A 24495-nucleotide genomic window follows, 5' to 3' on the forward strand; every position below is an offset into this window, starting at 1 on the left:
CAGAAAAAAATGGATCAAAATAATACATGAACAAGTTTTAAAAACAAATTTTCACACAATGACATTGGTATCTATTCAACTGATCAAAAATATAAAGTCCTATGAGTTTCTCTTAATGGAGCTTCAAATAATAATAAATCCCAGAATTTTCTCCTTTTTAAAACACCATTTAAATTTAAGCATATTGCAATTTCACTTCCAAGATGTATGGTTCATCAAATCTTGACATTTAAAAATAAACATTCAGAGGGGGCTGGTTGATTTAGGCAAAAATTATATTAAAATATCCTCTCCCCCAAAGCACAATAAAAACACAAACAGTTCACATTTACCAAGAGAAGCTAAAGACTTTTTCAATTTAATGGTGAAAATATGCATGGACAAAATGCTCTCAAAAGTACATATTAGTGGAAAAAGCCAGACATTTAAAAGAATTTTGGGGTCACTTTATATTCTTTATTTTTATGTACAACCAACTTAGTGAAGAACCTAAAAAGCTACAGACTAAATTTTTATAAAATCTCAGGATCTAATTATAAGAGCACAAACAACAGTTTAGTATCATTTAGCATGTGGGGATTTTCCTCCCTTCAAAAAAGTTAATTTTGAAAAATATGGTCAGTTTAAAAAGTTGCAATGTGTAAACGGCAGTTCCATGGGATGTGAAAAGATTATAATTACTTTCATTAAAAAACAGCACACTTCCGAAAAATGGATTGAAGCCTGTACAAAAAGCTATTTAACACTGATAAAAAATAAAATACTTTGGAATTATGCACAAGGATGGAAGCTATATTTTAAATTTTCATTGTCATGTTTAAAACGTCACAATTACCTTTACATTCATTTCACTTATCAATTTATTAAAAATAAAACTGCAACATGCTAGAAAGAGGTCCATCACAGTAACATTTACACACTTCTGCTCTGTCATGCCTCACTAGCTTGCTTAAAAAAAAGCAAGATGCTACAAAAGTTACACTCAACAGGTAAGACTTAAAAGTTGAAGAAACCCTAAAGGTGGAATCCTGTCAACTGAGGTAGATTTCTTTCTTTTTTTTTTTTTAATTTTTTTTTTTCTCGAGGTGGTCATGGGAGCAGGTGGGATCCCTTTCTTGCCTCTTGGGCTCAGCCAGAATGAAGCCACTGGTGCCCGATGGGTGAGTGGGTGTATCTCAACACACTTCCATGAGATTTTCTTTTTTGCTTTTGGGAAGAGGTTGAATTTAAGACAAAGGAAACTTGAACGTTAAGTATTTAAAGTAGGATTATAAAAGAGCAGCAACATTCTTGGTCTGTTTTTGTAGGCAATAGAAATGATTAGGCTGGGGCTGGAATCCTGAGTGTCGCTGAGACAACCCCCACACAGGCCCACCTGTAGTTTTCCAGACATTTTTGGAAGAGTTTTAGAGTATTAGATTCAAAGGCAAATTACATTTTCTCAGGCTTATGAGGGTCTGGGCTAATTTTTTTTTTTTTTTTCTTCATGTATAGAGTTTGGAATCAACCCTTTAATTTCCCCTATATGGGTCGAATTTTCAACATGCTACTATGTCCATGTTAGAATTGATTTTGTATCAAGTTATTATCTATGAAAACCTGGAAGATGGTGAATGAGGGAAAGCGCCCAAAACATGTAAACAAGGAAAAGGAAACTAGAGATGAGGGGAATGCTTTAAAAACTGGTGCAGATGGAAAAGCTGTAACATCAGCTATGACAATTTATTCACATATAATGAGAAACGAATGCCGAGGGAGCCGAGCCACAGGTAAGGTTCATTCTCTTTCTGTAACATAACAGCAAACAATGGTGTCATGCAACTAGAGAATTTAAAATACCAAATGTTAGGCAAAAGGAAATGGAAAACCTCAACTTTATGAATGACATAAAATGAAAATTAAAGACCTTAAGAGCCTTAATGCACCCATCTACACTTCACATTGTCAAAAAAAAGAGAGGGAAAGGTAGCAGTTATGACCTATTCCTAGGAATTACTCCTAAGAAATATGTTGATTTTTCTCCATGTTATACTCTTTCAAACAAATGATTTGCATTTGTAAAAGAATAAAGAGACAAACTTGTGTAACTTGGTGTATAGGATCAGGATTTTATCAAATAGAAAATCTTAAATCATTCTAATCTCTAGAAGGGAGGTTATTTCATCTTAGTTACAAAGGATGTATGGAAGGACTGGAATTAATTCATAAAACAGTGAAAGGAAATCAGTGCTTGGTTATAATCAACTGCACTCAAAATCTCCAAAGTGCTAACAATGTTTTGTTTTACTAGATTAGTCCTATCTTTCAATGGCCAATTTTTTTTAAGAAAGTCTTTTATTGGACCCTGGATGTTGGTACATAGTCTGTTTCATGGTCAGTAAACTAAACTTTCTTATATTAACAGAAAATTAAGGTTTGCTTTTTTTTTTTATTTAAAGTAAACTGGGCTAAAACAATTCATTTTGGTAGGTTTTATACAATGGGTAAATTTTTGGAAAGATGTTTTGAAAAGGACATAGGGATTAGAAGGCACAGCAATGATAATGTAAAAATTTAGATCATATAAGAATTGTTTCTAAATGTTCAAACTAATTGCTTTCACTAGTCATGCTGAACTACTGCAGGTTTCATTTCCCACCAGCACAGCTGTGCCTTTTAAAGTATAGTCATTTGTATTAACTAGTCTAAGAAAGTGGCTTCAGCTGGAAGAACTTACCAACAGAAACACTTCTGAGCTTATAGAAATAACTTTGGTACATGGCCTCTCTTAAAAAGGCTGCTGAAAGCTCTAAAGTAGAAGGATACAACATATGGTTTCAGACTGTACACTTTGTTGCTACAAACTATATCTTGATGGGATTAAGATGCTACATTGATTCTTGGGTTTATTGCACCAATAATCCATCTCTGACCTACCTGTGGCTACATCTGAAACAAGGTAAACTCCAAGAAGAAATGAAAACAGTGGGTTCCTAAAGCACGCTTTCCAACAGGCAATCCTCTTTCATGTTTTATGTCAAACAGTAACTGCTACAGCCACCACCAAAGTTGAAGATGGTACAATCTTTGGTGGCTTTCTTCATTTCGCCTTGTGTAAAAAGCAAACTCCAATCTGGAATCCAAAGTCCTTGTTCTGTCTTCTCAGGATGGCAAAATATGCTTTCTCCATTTTGGAGTGCTCATGCTTAAACCTGGACACGGTTTCCTACTGGAATGTCATGTACATTGTTTACCTCCTTGCTCCAAAGTCACTGGTTCTTCTTCTTCTGCTCAAACAGCACAAGGCAATCTGTCGCAACAGCTTAGTGTTTCGTGTAGTGCTTATGTTTCCTCCTACCAAAAAGGTCACACTCTCTGTTGATTCATGGGTAACAAAAGGCCTAAAATGTTCATGACAGTCACAAATGCCATTATGTCAAGTAAACCTAAGGCTTCCAATGAAGCATCTGCTTGAAAACAAAAACACAAAACAAAAAGGTGGAATGACTGTTTCCATTTGCTCTTCTTATGCTTTTGACGTCACAAAGAGCTTATTCCTTTCTCCTTCAGTTGAGAATTTGATTTTTTTTCTTCTGAGGAAGAACTGTCCTGAGCTTTAGCTTATAAGAGTATTTGAGCCACATAAGGAGAATGTGTACTGGCAACAGCAGTCAACAGAGGCAGGTCATTGGATTCAATCCTGAATATTGAAAAAAAATGTATTACTTTTACATAGCATGATTTTATAGGAAAGCATTATTTCTAGAGCCCAAGCTTACTAGATCATCAAACTTCATGGACAAGTAAAATAGATGGAAAGATAATTAACGTATTTTTTTTAGTAAGATCTTCCAGTGGACACAACCAAGGAGGCAAAGGGAGACAGAAGCAAGTGTGCTGTGCATATGTGTGGACATCAAGCTATTCTTCCCCACCCTGACTTTACATCTATAACTTTTCTGTGTTCTCTGTAGAACTTCATTATGTCATACTTTAAGGCTGTCTCCGTTATGTCTTCGTTTCTCCAGTCAACACTCCTAAATGCATAGTGATTTGGCAACCAGGTTCAAATTAGTCTTAGGAAGATGATGGTAGTAATTTATTCAAAAACCCTGGGAATCTGTTCAACAGGGCATACAACTTAGGGTCTCACTAACCACTTGAGCCACAACACTTTGACAGCAAAGTGACACTGAATTAAGAGACATCAGTTTCAGATGGACATAGCTTTCGCTGCCCCTGTTAAAGCAGAGAGGGATACAGTATGGTCCCAGGCCAAATGATGCCAGATATCATAAAAAAAATTTGGACTGTTTCAGTCTATGTAATACAAAATAATTCTTTTCCTTGCATTCCCCAAAATAAATTTTAAAATGGTAGTTGGCACTACTTCATGGAGCTCTCTATTCCTTCTCCAGTAATGCTAACCTGCAGCTCTAGTACCAGAGCAGACAAGAAGTTCTCTAGTGCTTTTAGTGCTGCTGGACCTAAACATGGGAGAAAGTGGGTAAAGGAAGGATGAGCATGATTCCACTAATAATGGACTCAGAGGACCTGGAGATGAGTGCCAAGGGGAAATAATTTCTTATGATCCTTCTAATAGTGTTGATGGTGGATACCTGTCAGAGTCAGGGAGGCACGATTAAAGAGAAGAAATAAAAACTAAGAAAATAGAGATATAGTGCAAGTTAACTGCAAAAGCAAACATCTCAAAAGGGGATTAAATGTTTTTAAAAATTAAGTAAGAAAAACACAGGAAATGCTAAAAGCCAAACTATACATCAGTTATATTCTGGGTGTGAAAGATGAAGTCTGACGAGAATGTGAAGGCCTGAATCTTAAAAATAATACCTTGATTAGCAGGCTGCATAGAGAATTTAAAGGTCAACATTACAAACCCTATTTTCTTGTCCCAAGTTAGGGGAATCATGATCATGGATAAAGGGGGCAATTCCCCATATATATAATGTCTTGTTATTTTTCTGCTGAAAAATTAAGCAGAGAGTTAAAACAAAAGCCATAATTTCTTCCCCTGGAGAAGTTATGGTAAATACCCTCTAGAAGATGATATACATTATTAGTAACAGAAGCAAGTCTCCTTTCTGGGGGGCTTATAATAAAAGGAAAAGTACAGTCACCCCATAGACATGCAGGCAGGTGCCTCAACATCCAAGAGAAGGGCCTTTCCAGCCACCAGGTGGGCAGTGCCTCCCAGCTCCTCCTCAGGGAAGTGAAAGGTACATACAAGCTGCTGCTCTGGGTCTGACAGCCTGTGACTTGGGCATTTTAAAATATTAATACTAGAAATGGGCAGATAGAGTGAGATTTAAATTTTTTTCCTTTCAAGCAAAAAAATAACCCAGGGAGAAGAGTAACAAAGTACCACTAAGCCTAAAGTTCTGCGATTGTTTCTAGGTGTGAAATCTGGTATCAGATACAAGGAACACGCTATTTATTGAGGAGCTGCACAGGCACACAGCTGATAGACCCCAAATACTTTGGTGGGTCACCAGGGCCTGCGTGTTAAGGGTGGCAAGGCTAAGTGGGTCAGTGGGTACAATACTAGGAAGAGCCCATCACAGGGAGAAGTGGTGGCACGTCACAGAACTCACCCCAGTACGACGCCTAATTCTTTCACATGGACTCGTGTGTGTCCCCGAAGATATTCAGACAGCATTTTACTTTTAAGGTACATCTCCTGCAGTCTGTCTTCAAGATGCATGATGCACTGCAAAGCCAATAACATTCAGAATGAAGGCTAGAATTCAAACCTCTGCCAGTATTTTAAGAGTTACAATCTTTCTCTTAAATCATTTCGAAGTACACAGGTATAATCTCATCCCATTCAAATATACTTAAAAAATTACAAGCCATCTTAAACCTTGGTATAATAGATTTTTGTAAAACAAAGTTTACTTTTTAATGACTATTAAGATTTTCATATATATCATTCTAGTCTTTTTAAAACATTTTTTACACAGTTGAAATCATTCCCTAAGTACAATTATTCCCTGCAACCCTCTCCCATGTTAAGAATTCTTTATTGATGTAATTTTTATGGCTAAATAATTCTTGAGAATGTGAATTTACAATTATTTAACCACATGGCAATTTGCATTTTTGTTATAAATGATTTAGTAAAGAATATCTTTGTTGTTTTTTCCTATATCTCAGATTATTTTGGCCTATTACATTCCTAGAAATAGAATAACTAGAACAGGTCATTTTTGAACACTTTTTTTTTTTTGCTTTCAAGAGCATATTTTAACTAAGTCTTTAATAACAATAAAGAAAAGGCAATTATTTTCAGGACATCTTTACCCTTGGAATTGTGTTCAGCTTCATTTTTTAGAGAATAGCAACCATCTGTGTCTTTCACCAGAGGCAAATGCTTTTGCATTTGGCAGGCAGAGCTACCCGAGCATCTTCAGTAAGACACCTGACGGCTTTGGCAAGGGTAATTTCATCATACATAATCTTCTTCTAGACCATTAGGCCTGTTATTTTCAAGGTAAAAAGATTAACAGATGCATTTGAAAATGTTGATCTTGACCATCTGGGCTGCTCAGTGACATGGGAAAAGTATCTACAGGAGATACAATCTTCTCAGTTTCTCGTTGGTTTAAAATCTTAAACGCATTGTGTCAAGTGGATGAAACACAACTGCTAAGTGACAATGAGAAATAATCAAAGCAAGGAAGATTTCGCCAATTCTCGTGGAAATGTACCCCACCCCCAGTAAACAGAGTTAAGTAGTAAAAGGATCTCTTATTAAGTTTCAGTTCCTTCTGGAGTGAAATACAAAGTTTTTAATAAGAATGTTAAATATTAACAAGAACATTCATTTTACATTGAATCAAAGGATGTTTTGAAATAGTTAATTTACAGTGTTTTCACAGTCTGCGTGAAAACTGTATGATGCAATGTGGAAATAGAACTCTGGTCTGTATAGAATGTATGCTGAATGTGAAATTAACGCAGTTAGAAAATTTTTTTAAAAACTTGATTATCAAATAGAACTGTGTTGATTTTTTTTCCCTCCTCTTTCTGGGATTTTTCTAAGATGGATTTCTTCAATTTTTAGCTTCTAAAATTTTAAATAACTGATTTCTCCTTTTGTACTGAAGGTTCTAATAGCCATTTAATCATGTTTCATTCAAGTGATATTAAAGGAGAATTTTAAACAATAGATAAAATTTTCCTTGATCTTAGTTTTGTCATGTTAAATATGTCATTTATATTTTAAGTGGTTAAACATTTCCACCCAAATGAAGTAAAAAGAATTAGCTACAGTAATGTGTTGCTTTGATAACTAAGATGTCAAATGTAAAAAGAGCTATGTATTATAGAATGAAATGTATAAGTTTGATAAATAATTACAGCAGTAAAAAACCATGAAGTCTTTCTTCCCTTACAGAAAAAAGACTCTAAATGAGCAAAACCAAACCTACACTAGAAAGAAAAACTGCCTACAAATGTAGAACAAAAAATGACCTCATCATACCATATAAATACTTGTCGTATTACTCCTGGCATGGATGTCCTGCAAGAGTATGCTTCCGTTTAAAGACCAAATAAAGATGTTAGTAAAAAGGTGTTGTCAGTCTTTACCATTAATACTGTTTCATGAAACTAATTGTTAGCGACCATCATACTGATAGAGGGTATAAGCACTCAGTTGACAGCTACTAACACTATTCCAAGTGCTTTATGTTAATTCTCTAATTTTCACAACCATATGAGATAGGTTCCATTATCTCCCCAGCTTTGCAGGTAAGGAAATTAAGGCTTTGAGAGGTCACACAGTAAGTAGCAGAACTTGCATTTCATTCTAGGCTATTGGACTCTAAAGGCCATGCTCTGGCCACTAACATATACTGGTTTTTAAAGTATCTTATACTGGCCTGGTGTTTTGGCAGTTTAAAAAGCAGTATTGTATACCTAATTTTCAGAAGATTCTCACAGCACACTTGTCGAGTATGCACTATCTTCATTTTACAAATGAGAAGGCTGAGCTTCAGAGACACTCATGATTGTCCACTGCCACACAACTAATCAATGGCAAAGCCTAGGCTTTAGCCCAGCCACGGTCAGTGGTCTTCCTGCCACACCACACCGTCACTCCTTTGACGACAACCAGGCAGTATTTCAGAGCACCTGCTTCAAAGCCAGAAAAGTCATGACTTTTTCTCAGGAATGTGGTGCGAGTATAGATTTGGTCATAAGAACCCAAGGAAAGTGAACACTCTGTTAGCAATTAGCAGAAGTAATTAAACATTTAGCTTCCCACCTGGTTGTTAGGCAGGTCTGTATCATGTTTGGGTCTGGGGCTGTGCCGTGGAGAGCGGCAGAGCAGCGGACTCTTCCATTCCCGCATGCAGCCCCCAGGGCCGGCTCACCTAAGCCCTTCCTGGCCATGAACCCGGCAGCCTCGCTTTTATTTTTTCTTTCTAGTGGTTATCACCACCAGAAAAACAGCTCCTCCTCTTTAGAAATCTTTCTCCCTCCCTTTCTACATATATCTCTCTATGTATATCTCCTCTTTCTCCCTATACACACAGATATTAAAAGGAATTTGCTATGTATGCTAATTCCAGTGACTGAGAGCTGCTAATTTTCTAGGAGTTTACAGGCTCTATTTGTTGTTAGTATCTAAAATGTTATGAAAGTGATTCTAAAATCCTCTTTGAAAAGAAGCAACTGATACCATCTTACATGTGTATAGTACTTTGAAATTAAGTGTTGGCCGGGCGTGGTGGCTCACGCCTGTAATCTTAGCACTCTGGGAGGCTGGGGTGGGCGGATTGCTCAAGGTCAGGAATTCAAAACCAGCCTGAGCAAGAGCAACACCCCGACTCTACTATAAATAGAAAGAAATTAATTGGCAAACTAATATATATAGAAAAAATTAGCCGGACATGGTGGCGTATGCCTGTAGTCCCAGCTACTCGGGAGACTGAGGCAGCAGGATTGCTTGAGCCCAGGAGTTTGAGGTTGCTGTGAGCTAGGCTGATGCCAGGGCACTCACTCTAGCCTGGGCAACAGAGTGAGACCCTGTCGCAAAGAAAAAAAAAAGAAATTAAGTGTTTATACCAAATAATATATTTTATCCTCAACACCTTTGTGAAGATAGCCACTGAACAAAAGAAGCCGCAATCCCTGCTTAATATTAATTTAATGAAAGGAGAACTAATGAGTTCTCCAAAGGAGGATTTAAAATTTCCCTTTATGCTTGATCTTTCCCTCTTATACCTTATTTCCTTTACCACATACCTTGGTTCCTTGTTCAAAAGAATTTCAGTGCCACTCTTATTTCATGGAAGGGCTATTGTTACTGAAATCTATCCTGTTTGCTGGTTTTATGTTGCATGTTCTATTTTTACTTATGCTAACCTCTAATTATATTAAAAACAACACTTTTGAATTTGTGATTTTATAAGCAAAATCTTTTTTAAAGTACTTTTAAACTATATTTCTCTGGTGAGAGAAGAACAAACACTTACAAAATCTGCAGGGAGGTGAAGTTTGTAAAGCTGTAAAATGGACTGGAGTAAACTGGACACCTGACTGGACACCAAGACGTCCTGGCCCAGTTTCGTGTTGTCCATCACTTTCCTCTGACTCGTGGCCACCTGGACACTCCACTTATCCGTGTCTGCGATGATACAGACAGCTTCAGCTATCGGCTCATCAAGCACTGGGTGCTGCAAGAGAAACACAGAAGGTCATCTTTCCACAACACTGCATGACAGTGCCCCGAGTGTTCTTGTTTAGAATGAGACCGACAGTTTAGAGGTAGATGGCGGGAACTACAGAAATTTGGAGCTTTATGGGAACTCAAATAGTATCACTGGTCATTATTTAATTTGGTAAAGATGCATTTCATTTTTTTCTTACGCCAAGACGGTAGACTACAAATAATAAATATTGAAAGCAAAAAGATGTCCTCCCAACATTCTAGGTTATTAAAATTCATGTCTTTTTGAAAGACTGCACTCTCCTTTGAAAAAAATGCCACAATAAGGTGTAGGATTCCTCCATTTCTCCAATAACAAGGTTAAGCAGGGTAACTTAGTATTTCTTTAAAGTTAGCTTTAATCATTCAGCAAGATTTCTTTAGTAACTATGTGTGTTACATAAATAACATGTCTAACAACCAAAATCAGACTAAGGGATGAATTTGTTTATCCAGATGAGTCCAAAAGGTCAAAGTTTGGCTACTAATATACTTAAAATGTAAAATTCTCAATAACAGCATTTATGGATAGAACTGATTAGCAGCTAGTAAATTGTGCCACAGGGAACAGGCAAACACTGAAACAGTCAAGGAAAAGGGACTTTTAAAAAGTCTGATTTCTCAAAACGGATCAAAGTCTAACCGCTTCACCACCAGCACCTTCCGAAACACAGACTTGATACCCTGTGAGTGTGCAAGTCAGCGTCACAACAGCACTGCCCTTCCAGGCCCCAAGCTAAGGGAGCGAGAGAAGAGAGGGATGAGGTTACAGGGACACAGGTAGAGGTCACAGCCAATGCCCATGAGCACATGTTCCCAACCCTCATCTGCCAAAGGAAAATGAGTATTGGCTGCTTCTGTCTCTCGATTCCTTCTACTACCCCGTGGTGGCCATTTGTTGCTTTGGGCTGCTTCGCATGACTTCCTCCCACTAAGTTCATCCTCATTTCCCTTTGAAGAGTGACCTTTCTTGGATAAGGCCTGGTGGGACTAATCAGGGCGCCACCTCCCTCCAGCAAGGTATGGTCACATGACCTGAGCTGCCGGTTAGATGGTCGTCCTCTGTGAGCACCAATGGCTGGCATGACCTGTTCCTGCCCAGATAGCATCAGTCCCAACTCCCTCAGACAGACTGTGGTTCCTGGGCCTCCAGAGTTGCCTTGTTTCCTATTTAAGCCAAGCCTAGTTCTTTGGTCTTCTCATCAATTCTAATAAAATTCTTCCAATTCTAATAATCCTTTAATTCTAATATCTTTCCAATAAGGTCCCTTCTGTTTAAGTTAACAAGAGTTGGTTTTTGCTAATTGCAACAAAGAACCCAAACACATACACACCCTTGCTATCGGACAATGGTTACCTGTGATTTTTAAGACTTAACACATGTAGTGGGAAAACTGCAAATGGAAATCAAAGATGTATGCTGTCATCCTGTCCTTTGAACAGGTGATTTGACTCCCTAGTCCTGGACTTTGTTGTTAGAAGGGGAGCCTACGCAGCTTTGTATTCTTTCTCAGAAATGGGGAAGATGCGACTGGTGGGCTGAAAGAAGTGACTGTTGGGACCAACATTTTTTCCTATACTATATCCAAGGGGGAAACTTTCAGGGTTTGTATTTTTCCCACTGAAAGGACCAACAATCAGGCAAAGTCTAACGTCCAACATTTACTTAAGCACATGTTCAAATAATCTTAAACATGAGAAATAAAGAATTCGATAAAGCATACTTTTGAATTAATAAAGCCCAGTTTTCCAAGACAGTTATTAATTTGTAGAGTTGTTAACCGAACAGCACAAAGGTTTTCTCGCACACGTAATGACCCCGCTACCACTCTCAGCCAAAGGTTTTCAGGACCCGTCACTCCTACGCTTCTCACACGCATGTCTACACTCTCCAGAACAGACAGCTGAAGATGCGCAGCCCCAGTGACTTCCCTCTGCAAGCTTTTGCTTATCACTGTGTCATAAATTTACAGCAAGATGACAATGACCTGCTATCAATGTGCTTAGTCCTTATGAACAAAGAAAATGGAAAATTGGCAATTTAAAGAATTTGTAATTTGAGCTCAAATCCCTTCACTGCTTTGCATTTGCCAGAAATTCAACATGTGCCATAACACCACAGAATCATCTATACTCTGGACCTTTCCTTCATTACTGACCACATGCCAACATGCATACAATGAATTGAATGTATGCCAATCACCTTTCACCATAAAATCTAGCTTTTTTCCAGGGGGGATTATCTGTGATTTGTAGCAGATAATTTGAGCTTTAGCTTTAAATTGAACTCAGTCTTCTAAATGATCTCCCCACTGCAGTGGTAGGGAAGGGAAGAGTGTGTCAATCTTACTGTCCAATATATCATAGACTATAAATTATATGGTACCACCACTACTACAAAAAGCTTCATTGGAAGAAACAAAATGCTGAAATAAGGGCAATGAGGCTTACTAGGGAGGTGATGGAAGATTCTTTAAGCCCGGGTCACATCAGAATGGCATAGATCTAGATATGGTAACCAAAGGGCAGAGAAGCTGGCTCAATTATTTGAAAAGCAACTAAAATAGGCAACAGAAATGTAAAAAAAAAAAAAAAAAAAAAAAAAAATCCAAGGCATAGACTTTAAGAGACTAAAGACTAAGAGGTCTAAGGGTTGAGACAAACTGATAGGAATTTTCAAGCCCATTCCTTGAAGATGGGGGCTGCCTTTTCTCCCTATATCCTTAGCCCGTGGCACAGGACCTGGCATTTGAAAAACGTTAATTACTAACTAAACTGAAACAGGTTAAAGCATAAGCACATGACAGAGGCGATGGGCACCCTGCATTCCCATGCAGCATGAGATTGCTGGCTGTCCGCAGGCTCCCGCAACAGAAAAGGACCCCCTGAATATTTTCAGAAGAGTATCTTAGAAAAATACTCAAAGAATTACACATCCTCAGATTACTAAATACCTGACACACAATTCCCTGAATATATCATGGGGCAATCCAATTGCCTCCATCTAACAATATCATTTAGTAGCTACTTATTTACTGAAGAATAAGCAACTTTTAAAGGAAGAAAAAAATAGAGGGAAATCTAAATGGTCAAGAAAAAGAATACTGGAGAGACATGAAAAACATCATTAGCACCTATTTTAGTTACCAATTCAAGGGGTGCTAGGGCCATTGGCTGGCCATCCCTGACCAGGCCTGAACTTGCATAGGGTCAGAGAGTTTAAGTGCAAGTTCCAGTGAGTCTAGAGATTTGGAGATAATCTTTCCAAAAGAAACTCAACCCCATTAGAGAGAGGATAGCTTAAACATCTTATGATTTGGCTTATCAGTCAATCTCTAAGTTTTCAGAATTTAAAGAACTCTAAGATCCAGAAAACCATGTGTGGGTTTGTCACAGAAATGCACACCCAAGTTGGGCATGGTGGCATGTGCCTGTAATCTCAGCTTCTACTGAGGTGGGAGGACTGCTGGAGCCCAGGAGTTTGAGGTTGCAGTGAGCCATGATGATGCCACTGTAATCTACTCAGGATGACAGACTGAGACCCTGTCGGAAGGGAAGGGGGAAGGGAGAAGGGAGAAGGGAGAAGGGAGAAGGGAGAAGGGAGAAGGGAGAAGGGAGAAGGGAGAAGGGAGGAGAAGGGAGAAGGGAGAAGGGAGAAGGGAGAAGGGAGAAGAGAGAAGGGAGAAGGGAGAAGAGAAGAGCAGAGCAAAGAGAAAAGAAATACACATGCCCACACACCCTATGCTTGGTATTTAAAATTCCTCTTAGGGAAGGCTCTATTTAAGACATACATATTATAGAACCACAATAGACAAATGAAACACTGAATTATATGTGTGCTTCTTTTTAATGCTTTTTTTTAGCTGCCACACCTTAATGGTAGAAGGTGGTAAATAGTAAAATCTGTTAAGATGAGTTTTTAAGTTCACAATTTTACCAAGTTCATGTGCATATCAGGGTACACGCAGACACACACGCACAAACATCACTGCAGTAACATACAAGTGGCAGTACTTTTAAGAAATTAAGTACTCTAAGAAATGCCATAAAACGTAAGACCAAATGATTTAAAAACTTATGAAAAGCCTGATCCATCCATCAGCTATTTTTAGGGCTTGGAGGTTGGGAGGGGGCAGCAGGGGGGACTGAAGAAAAGGAATTGGAAAAGTGGGGCATTGTTGCACCCTGACACTGACACATGAACCTCACTTTGGCCTCCTCTATGCCTTGAGGAAAAAGGAGATACAACATGGGTAACTGCCAGCTTGGTAAGATTACTTAGTAAAATTCCTCTTCTTAATGTTGAAACTTTTTTTTTTTTTTTTTTTTTTTTTTTTTTTTTACAAAGAGCTTTGTTATTTTGGGTATATCACTAGAAAAACACATCACAAAGCCCACACTGTATATGTATCCTTTAAAAAGATCCCCTCCAAACCATTATTGTCTCAGATTAATCCAGTCCTCTGATGATGGAGTTATGAACAAAAATATGAGGGAAACACTAATATTAAAAAGTTATTTCCACTTAAAATATGCTTTTTCTACTATCCCCTTTCCCCCCCTTGAGACAGGGTCTCACTGTGTTTCCCAGGCTGGTCTCAAACGATCCTCTCGCCTCAGCCTCCTGAGTGACTGGAATTACAGGTGTGAGTCATCATGCCTGACTTAAAATGCTTCAGAAACTTTACGAAACGTGCAGATGCTGACATGCAACGATTTTCCTTCTCTCTCTCAAGCTAAGCGGAATCAATTTCAAAGTAAGTTTCTTTCCCAAAGAACTTCTCAAATTCTCACATCAGAATGAATCTACAACACATTCCTACTTTCTCCATAACCTCCCGAGTACCCACACACACCGAGCACCCCACTGCAAGCAGGCAGTGATGCAGCGCCACCAGCCTTGTGCCTGTCTGCCACCCACCCCAGACCACTGCCACCAGCATCCACGTCTCCTGTGGAAACGCCATTGGGCAACTCAAAAACTTCTGACAGGGCCTGGACTCAGTGAGGCGCTGCAGACGATTGTTAAGGCAGGTGGTAATGGAAGGCCACCATTGCTCTTCCCTTGCTCTGCTCATATGAGAAGACAGAAACAATCATTTACACCGTTCTACCCTGTCAACATCTCATTTACCCAAACTACTTTCCTGTGAAGATTTCTCAAGATATTAACAGATTAACAAATGAAATGCTGTTTTATAGATCTTTAGTGGTTCCTCAAATTACCTTGGCTGTTACAGTTTGTCGAATTAACAGAATAAGCCTGGTTAATTAGTAGGCTCTATGGATTTGTGGGTCTGTTTCCTGGGAGCGATAAATGCCTAGGATGTCGTGCAGTTTCAAGGTTCTACGTCAGCTGAGTACACAAAATATGCTGCCTTGATTCACACACACACAACTTCTGCTTAACTTAAAACCTCCAGGGACAAGAAATGTCTAAGAGGTTTGACTAATCAGAAGAGCCGTGGCTCTGATAATTCAACAAAGGCAATGATAAGCCAACAGCAAAAGCTATGAAGTCAGACAGGATTGGGTTCGAATATGACCTCAGTCACTGACTAGATGTGAGACCTTAGCAACTCCTTACCTGGGCCTCAGTTTCCACATCTGTAAAATGGGTAGTACTTAACTCAGTTTCTGTGAGGTGTAAATGCAGTTTAACACATAGGTCTTCTGTAAGAAGAATGTGTGTGAAACACATCGCACAGCACCTAACACACTGAGTACCTAGACGGCCGTAAGGATTTCCCACTCCACCCCTCCCTGTACTACTGACCACATCCCCCGAAACCTCAAACGCAGAGCTCATACACAGCGAGGCTGTGGACAGACTGTGGACAGCGCTGCCCTAGTTATGCACTTTACCTAAAACCTCAAACTTCCTAAAATGCCACATTTTATCATTTCCCTTACAGCCGAAAGCCTCCCGCTAGCATGTATCACCCAAACGGTTAGTTTAAAACTGTTCTGCCACACTCACAGCTCCTCGTGGTCTAGACCCATCTCACCTTGTACATGTTTACCTCTTGGTGCTAAGAAGACCTCCCCCTCCAGCCTGGGAGGAATCTGGACTCTCACCTCACTTTGTGCCCGGAATGTCTTCCCTGCCACCTGCTAAAAATGTGGCCATCCTTCGAGGACCCAGCTGTGGTCCCGTCCCCGCCACGCAGCCTCCCCACGCCTACTGCTCTTGGACCTCCGACAGCACTTACAGTCTATGCCACTCATTCTGGCATTTCATCACCCGCTGTCTGAACGTGTTCTGGACTTCACATCTGTCTGTCTACTCGGTGATTTTATAAGTAACTCATCGAGGTAAATCATTATTTATTTTTCTTCTGCAGCCTCTGAAATGAGCATAACAAAGTGCTGGGCATGCGGCAAAATACCTCATACATTCTAGCTGTGGTGAGCAATTTATTTTTGGATTCAACCTAGTTCCTAGTAAGTCACCTGCACAATTGCTAATGTATTTCTTTCTTTTCCATGCACCACACTGAAATGACTAGCATTTCATGTGATTATCTATTTTTAACTTGATGCAGAGTAAGAAAATACCATTCTCACATATGTGCTTCCCATAGCTACTTATTAGTTGATCATGCGCTTTTCCTGCAGGGTGGGCAGGAACATAGTACTGCTCTACATATGGAAACACTGTGGTAAAAACATACTAAGAGTTTATTAAGTATCTTGGCATGTCCGAAATAGAGTCTAGGAACTCACTCAGTGAGTCTGCCAAGCCCTCTACTATGAAATCCTAGGACCTTGTCGGGGTGGAAATCCTTAGAAGATCAGACTGCAAGAAGTGCAAATGACGGTCCAATAGATACTCTAAACTGACTCTTTATCCATCCTCAGATTTCCTGTTAGATTTCACACTCCCTGAGGACAGGGGCCATGTCGTCTTCTCTTTGGCTGGTTGTAAGAATGTTCTTTGATATCTGGTTACTCAGTGTGAATCTGTTTATACTTTCCCCACTTGGGAGTCAGTGTGCTTATTTAATCTGAAGGATTAAATCAAAGATGTCTCAGCCCACATGTATATTGTAGATAGCAAGAGCGTAAAGACAGTTCTGCACTCAGAACCAGCTCTCCAGTCAGCACAACAGTTGTAAGAGTGCACGTTAAACTATCGGGGACAAGCCATGGAGCAGCTTCTTTAAAACACAAAGGGAACAACAGGCGACTTACGATTCAGGTAATTTGAAGCACTTTCCTATATGACTGATTTTCTCCAAGATACTCTGCATAATAAAACCTAAGATGCTTTGGCTTCATTTGAATGCCACTTTGTTAATCGCTTCATGTAAGATAATTCTGGTAAATTTTATAATTTTATGAAACTGTACTCGAAGAAGATCCTGCATGACAAAATACCTTTCCACAATGATTTTCATTATGTTACAGCACCATAACTTAATAATATTAGCCTTTATGTAACTCTAAGAAAGGCCTTTAGTCAGTCGTGCGGAGAAGACGATATGGTGAATGCAGTGCAGTTCACCTTCCTGCCACATACTCTCAGCTAAAGGTCCTCAGCCCCCAGTTGTTATTCTGCCTCCTCCTCAGAGAAGACCAACCTACATGACCATGTCCTCCACAGCCTTGGAGTTACAGAATTAGGCCACATAAAGTACTCCTTGGCCAACCCACCTCCCTACGATGGCTGAGAGCCACATAAAAGCACTGTGGATGTGTGTGGAGCACAGACCAGTTTTTGCAAAACTAAAAACAAACAAAAACCCCCTTCATTCACAAATCCACCCACAGAAAAAGAAACCTGGTTATCACTTACCACTCTTAAACCACCTCTAGTATATAAAGTCATCTAGAAAACTCTTTTACTAAATGCTGAGCATTCAGACATTCCTGATGGCAATTTTACTAAGGGGGAGACAGACCCCCGTTTGTGGCAAAGCCAGTTCTGCATGTAGGTTAAGAACCTGCTCATTCAACTCCATCAGCCAAGGAGTCTCAGTTCCCTGAAAGAGCCAGGCCACCCCTGCACCTTCCTCGCTTCTCATCCCCACTCACCCGCGGTGGCTGACGCCAGCTCAGGGTCCTCGCCACTTCTGCCCGGCACATCCTTGGCACCCTGGCTTTCCCCTGCTGCCCCTCTGCCTCGTTGTACTTCCTGTTAGACTTCATACTCCCTGAGGACAGGGGCCATGTCGTCTTCCCTCTGGCTGGTTGTAAGAATGTTCTTAGATGTCTGGTTGCTCAGTGTGAATCTGTTTATACTTTCCCCACTTCGGAGTCAGTGTGCTTATTTAACCTGAAAAACTCCAGTCATTCTTTCTTTGAATATTGTTTTCTCTCATTTTCTCTTCTCTCCTTCTGAATGTGATTTTCACATTTCAGAAAAATCTCATCATTCTAGCCTCCACATCTTTTACTTGCTTTTCCATATTTCTCATGTCTTTCTTCTCAAAGCCTCCATTTCGCAAGTCGTAATTCTCTTTAAATAGCTGTATTTAACCTGCTCTGTTCTTTAACCTATCCCTTGAGTTTTAATTTCAATGACGCTGTTTTTCAATTTTAGAAGTTCTTTTTAGTTCCTACACAAATCCAAATAATCATTTATCACATTATTCCACCTTTTTTTTAAGTTTACGATTCCTACTTTTTATCATTGCAAACATTTTTAAACACAGCTTCTTTACAGTCACTGCAGATTGGAGGAGTGCTAATTCTCCTGCTCGTGTTTGCTTCCTCTGCCTCATGATGCTTCTGGGTTTCTTCAGATAAGGTTTGTAATTTCTGAATGTGGACCTATCTTGCTGGAGCTATGTTTCATTTTCCTATATGTGTCTCATGAGCTTGTGGCTGTGAACGTGTCTAAAGTACTGTGCTTCCTTTTCCCAGATCCTAGAGGTTTCGATGCTCCTGGTTTTTATGTTTATTTCTTGCATAGGGATGCCCAAGTCACTCGGGTAGAATAAATCTGGATCCCAAATCCACGAATCGCACAGGCCTGGGGTTTTGATTTCTCATGGGTGACTTTATTTCCCTCTCACCCAAGTTTCCCACCTGTTTCTTTGCTGCTTCACTGCTTATGTCTGAAGTTTTCTAGTTTCCTTTTCGTGGAAAAATAGCTCTTTGAAGCTTCAGGCTTTAAGTAAAAGGCTCAATTCCAGGTCCCAAACCTACATGTATGCAAGACCACAATATCTCATCCTAGGGTAAATTAAGAACCTCAGCACCAATTCCTAGGACCTGCAGGCAGACTGAAATCTCAGATGACCACCGTTGCATCAGACCACACTTACTGCTCTAGTTTTGGTTTCTATTTGTTTTTGGCACAAAAAGATTTCCATTTTTTTCATGTACAGGTATGACAACAACAGAGCTTGAGTCTGGCAGGGGTGGGGAACTCAAGGCCACAAATGGCCCTCCAGATCCCTGAGTACGGTCCCCTAGACCAATCCAAACTGTAAAATTTGGATTCAGTCAAAAGGCCGCACTCAAGGATCCAGAAAGCCACATGTGGCCCCAGGGCTGCAGGTTCCCCATCCTTCTGGGCTATAAACACAGTACTGCACACAAAAAAGGTACTCAGTATTTTTCAGTAGATAAATAAGTCTCTAAGGTATGACTCTTGCCTTCCTTCCCCAAAGCATCTCCAGCTTCCCTGCCCCATCACTGGTGACATGAGTCAGCCAGACCACCTGCAGTGCCACCACCAGAGATGTCTAGTACATCAAACATATGTTTAACATATGAAAATACCAGAAGTGGTAATAATTATATATGATCTTATCCTAATTCTGTAAGTATTTATCAGAAACTTTCTCTCTCAGAAACAAGTTCAATGTCAGCCATTAAAGTCTTAAGAGTTGTAATAAGGTAAAAACAGAGGAAAAGGAAAATCAACCATTTTGGAACATGAAACATTTCTGAGGGACCCTGGTGGGTACACCAAGGAAGGGGACTCCAGTGACCCTAATGACAGCACGAAGACCTGGGCAAAGGGAAAGAGAGAAGGGTCCCAAGTCTGGAGGGTGCAAATAAAACACCTGACCTTCTTGTACTTGTGCCTGTGACCACCAGGTTCGCTGGACAGGTGCCCAAATGCAGCCCACAGCCTTGAGGACACAGTGTGCGGCCTCTGGAATGGCTGAACCGCCAGGCTGGCCACTTGTTGAGGTAAGACACAGTTGGAAGTCGTGGAAAAGTGCCCAAAGTCAAAAAGGGTCATCAGAATAAGGTTATGTAAGGATCTGTGCAGCCCTAAAATACAAAATACAATGAGAGAGGGTTGGTAGCTTTTTGTGCCTGCAAGATATTTGGCACAGAAGTCCAAATACCTTGCCGGTAGTAAAAGAGTTTAGGAAAGAGATGTGTAAAAAAGTAAAACAATGCAAGAGACATGAAGCCTAAGAGACCTATAAGAAGCTTTTATTCTCCTTTAGGTAAAGAAAATGAACACAAAAGAGGTACAGGTAGCATGTCTAAACACATTACTCTTCCCTTTCTTTCTTTTAAAGAAAGACCATCTGCCATTTCCTTTTACTTTTATCACGAAGGGACACAATAACCATCAGTTTTATCTGTAGTAATAAACCAGTCAGCTAACATTACTGAGTGGTTTCTATGTGCCACTCACCCAGGCGGGGGCACTAGGGTATAAAGGAAGAAAAGTCCCTGTTTTCTGCTTCAAGGTGCCAGCAGCCCTTCGGGGAGGAATGACCTTTGGAACAGAACAAAGGTACAGTGCCTGGGATGGTTTCAGAGAAGACGCAATATTTGAGCTGGGTCTTCTAAAATGTAGAGAAGTTTGTTCAATGTGCCCTAGTAAAAAAGGCATAGTCTACACAGGAAGGAGGTGTGAGAAAAGGCAGGCAATTAAAGAAGGGCAGACAGAGTGACCAGAGCATAAAAGGAGACGAGATGCAGGGATGTGTGAGTGTGTATTTGAAGGACATAAAAGCTAAGGGGTTTAGAATTTACTCTCTTTAAAAATGGGAAACTCTTAAAGCCAAACAGTAAATGATCATATTCATACTTCAGAAAGAGTCTTCTTGTGGCACTACACAAGATGATTGGAATAGGGAAAACTGGACATAGGGATACTATTAATATTATATTTGGGGATTTTAAAGGGCACTTAAGATTGTAGTCACCGTGAGAAGGGGAGACAAAATCACAAAGATTTCAAACTGGAGTTGGTGATACCTGGAATCAGTATTGTTTTTCACAAAATTTTTTTTTACCAGTCTACAAGAAGAAATACATTTTAACATTATGACCCAGTATACATGCTTGTACATGTGTCATATATGTACATAAATGTACACATATATACAATACAAAGATTTCACTAACCAACAGTAACCCTAATTACATGTGCTGATTTAAGTTCTATATCATTTTTTAAAAACAGGTAATCAAAACCCAGTTATAGGTCAAAACATGTAGTTTAAGAAATATCCCATAGGCTGGTGGACACAGGTAGTGTTGCATTCAGGGCTGTATCCACAGAAGACAGTTCTAGAAGCCCTAGGCAAGGCCATCTTCATTACCAACACAGGGAAATGAAAGTCACCAGAGGTGTTCTAAAAGAGCAGATTTGTCCTACATAGATGTTTCCTTTGCAGCCTATTGATTTTAAGATTGTTGCTGACCTGAGGCACTTAATGCTATCTGTGTTACTTAAGTAATGATTTACCATTTGATGGTAAGACTTGCTGTTCTTTTGTAGTCTTGCTGGTTGATTACACTGCATGGATTAATTAAGTATTCATGAGCATACATATCTCCCAGCCAGGCTTTTAGCAAAGCTCCTTATCTGTGCTACGGATTCCTGCATGATATTTCTGGAGTCAATCTGTTGCTACACTTAAAATTAAATGGAAGAGGCTGCTATATCCAACTGTTAATTCATTTTACATACTACTCTGTAAAACGCCTGAAGCCCTGGAGCAAAGGTTTGTAAAAAACAAGACCATTAAAACGTGATGCTAATTTTGGTCTTGATGACCGTACCCAGCAGAGTTAGAGTTGCCTGGTCTGCTCCAGGCAACGTGAAAATGATGCTGTGAGCACTGAATGAATGTGTGCACGGGTTCTGTTCAGTCATCTCCAACAGGAGTGCCCTAAGACTGAAAAGGCCATTGACTAGTTAGGAGAACTTTAAGTACATTTGCATATAACTTTCTTAACTCTAATAGTAATTTTCATTTTCACTACAATAATGGTTGCCATTCTGTTCTCCCATATTAAAAACATGTTCTTTTGCTTTATCATTTACAAAGCACTTTCATGTGTATTTTGAATAGCTAACATTTATTGGGTATTAGTAATGCCCACCTGATGTTAGTATTGCTGGTAACGGGCCAGGCACTGTGCTAAACACTTGACAGCGCATTATCTCACAGAATCTTCAAACCAAACCTATGATGCAGGTATTGTTCATTGTCCAAATTAGAAGATTAAGGAAACTTGCCCAAGGCCACAAAGCTCCTAAGGGGTGAGCCATGATTCAAACTCCAGTTTGTCTGTCTTCAGAGGTTAAACTCCTAATCACTGAATTATATTTTGTCTGTTCTTCTAAATACATTTGTCTGAGGCTTAGCGATGCCAGTTGATTTAAGTAAGATGATCAGCAAATGAGTGATAATGCCAGTACTCAAACTCAAGCCATCAATGCTAAGTCGGTGCTCTTCCGCCACCTTACACTGCTGCATAATTTAATGACCCCACATCGCCCATATCAGCAGAATTCACAGAGAGACAGGACCCCCAGGGGAACCAGGAGAGGGAAAAGGCTACTCGGGAGGCACAGGCACAGAGTGCTGCTGGCACGCCCCCACCCTCCGTTTAAATTCAAAAGATAAACAGAGGAAAGAATGCACATTTAGATGTGGCAGGAAAAAAAATGAAACAATATTACTTTACCCTAATTTAAGGCAGCTGTATAACCTCTATGTTAGGGGACAGAGTTCAAATGACAGAAAAGAGGTAGTACATGAACTAAACAAGAACATGTGTTTAAATATTTAAAGAACTTCTGAATCTTAACATGTGAAAGTCAATAATAAAAATGAAAATAGATGAAATAAAGTTAATATTCTTTCTTTCACAGGAGACTAGGATAAGAAAAAGTACAAAAAGAAATTCTTAGTAATGGAAGCTCTAGAAATCCCTCAATGAGAGAAAAACTCCAAACTAGTCCACTGCAGTTATAAAAAGTGCACATATACAGCCAGGTGCAGTGGTGTGTGCCTCTAGTCCCAGCTACTAGGAAGGCTGAGATGGGAGTATCACTTGAGCCCAGGAGTTCAAGTCCAGCCTGGATAACACAGTGAGGTCTTATCTCTTAAAAAAAATAGTGCACATGTACATAAGACAGATTTTACAATCCAAATCATGCATAGGTCTAAAAAATAGATCAATAACCTAAATCAATTGCTTTTAAACAGTTGTTAAAAATCTTTCTCTAAAAAGAATTATGAATATCAAAGTCCAATGAAGTCTATCATGAACACTGATAAAACAATTTATTCCAATTTTCTCTTCCTCAATAAGTCATTATTATAGCTCTAACTCTGGTCATATACTTGTTCTTGGATCTTTGTTTCTTTTTTTGACAACATACTCAAAAATTCAAATAATCACTAGGCTGGTATGGAACAGTAAATTCAATATAACATTTAATAAAATGCTCAACTTATTTTTCAACAAATATTTGTAAATAGATATTGAAAGTAAGGCTGTTTAAAAACAAACAAAAACCACTGCCATAGACCAGAGTGCCAGTCTGAGAGGCAGTTTAAATGGGACACTACTTCAAAAGCAAAATTCATTATGATGAATGTGTCAAGTGAAATTAGAAATCCACTAATGCTAATTGGATATATTCTGAATGTATTAAACTTCTGAAGATATTTTTATGAACCGTTTGCAATTTCCTATTAACACCCACGCATGGCTGCACTTTGGATATATCTGCAATTTGACACAATATAGGTTATTACGCTTAATAACTTTCGATCTCTCAGGGTGATTACATAGTTTGAAGAAATGAGAAAAGCTACAGTGTGAAAACACTACTTCTGAAAGCAAGAGAAAATGACATATTAAAAAGCTTGAAGAGTAATGACAGAGTAAATATGGTTATGTTTTTTCAAATATAAGAATTATAGAGCCAGATGGTCACCATGAAAATCTAATATATAAAAATTAGAACTTGCCAGCCTATGGGAAACATAAAAAATTTCAAGAATGATTCTACAGATAAGTTCAAAGAGGGTTTATCAATCAATGGACTATATTTCCACAGTGGTCAGTGAGTGAATATAGGGCATTAGGACAAAAATCCCCCAGCTGCTAAGATTGATGTCACTGAGGACAATCCCATTAGTTCACACAAAGCCTCTTGGTGCCTCTGTCAGAAGCAGAACACTGGGCTTCATGGAAGAAAGGTCCAGTGAACACCAATGTTCTTAGTGGCAAAATGACAGCAGAGCAGAAAGAAAACCCCAACAGGTTTTGCATATGTGGTTTATATAAACGTTAAGGTGCTGACAGAAAAGAAAATGAAGTCTTCTACTTCCCTGCCTAACGCTACACCCAGCTACTAGGCATATACAGTCCATAAAATCACGGAGGCATCATATAGTGCTTAGGACAAACCAAAAAGATGACACCATGCAATGATGGCATTATTCTTATCCCAGGGTCATTGATGTACAGACCCGTGGAATGATAAATGAGTATATAGTGTTCATTATAACTATGAAAATAAATTATATTACGTGTAGAGACAAAAGCAATGT

General features: G+C 39.3%; 2 protein-coding genes across 6 annotated transcripts in view; one reads left to right on the forward strand and one right to left on the reverse strand.

Moving 5' to 3' along the window:
• Positions 1-1769, forward strand: part of SPMIP2 (sperm microtubule inner protein 2) — an 87182-nt gene extending 85413 nt beyond the window's left edge. Inside the window, exon 5 of the mRNA XM_012735621.2 lies at positions 1495-1769. Coding sequence (XP_012591075.2) covers positions 1495-1515 — 21 coding nt within the window. The 3' untranslated portion in view covers positions 1516-1769. The remainder of the gene's footprint in view (positions 1-1494) is intronic.
• The window catches only part of FNIP2 (folliculin interacting protein 2), a 117761-nt gene continuing 94108 nt past the window's right edge, over positions 843-24495 (reverse strand). For all 5 annotated transcript variants that reach the window (XM_012783590.3, XM_012783589.3, XM_012783588.3 and 2 more), the window contains 3 exons: positions 9483-9683; positions 5592-5707; positions 843-3679 (listed from right to left, as the gene is read on the reverse strand). In XM_012783590.3, the coding sequence (XP_012639044.3) occupies positions 3601-3679; positions 5592-5707; positions 9483-9683 (396 nt within the window). In that variant the 3' untranslated portion in view covers positions 843-3600. The remainder of the gene's footprint in view (positions 3680-5591; positions 5708-9482; positions 9684-24495) is intronic.

This window comes from Microcebus murinus, chromosome 15 (genome assembly GCF_040939455.1).
Source record: "Microcebus murinus isolate Inina chromosome 15, M.murinus_Inina_mat1.0, whole genome shotgun sequence".
Taxonomy (NCBI): domain Eukaryota; kingdom Metazoa; phylum Chordata; class Mammalia; order Primates; family Cheirogaleidae; genus Microcebus; species Microcebus murinus.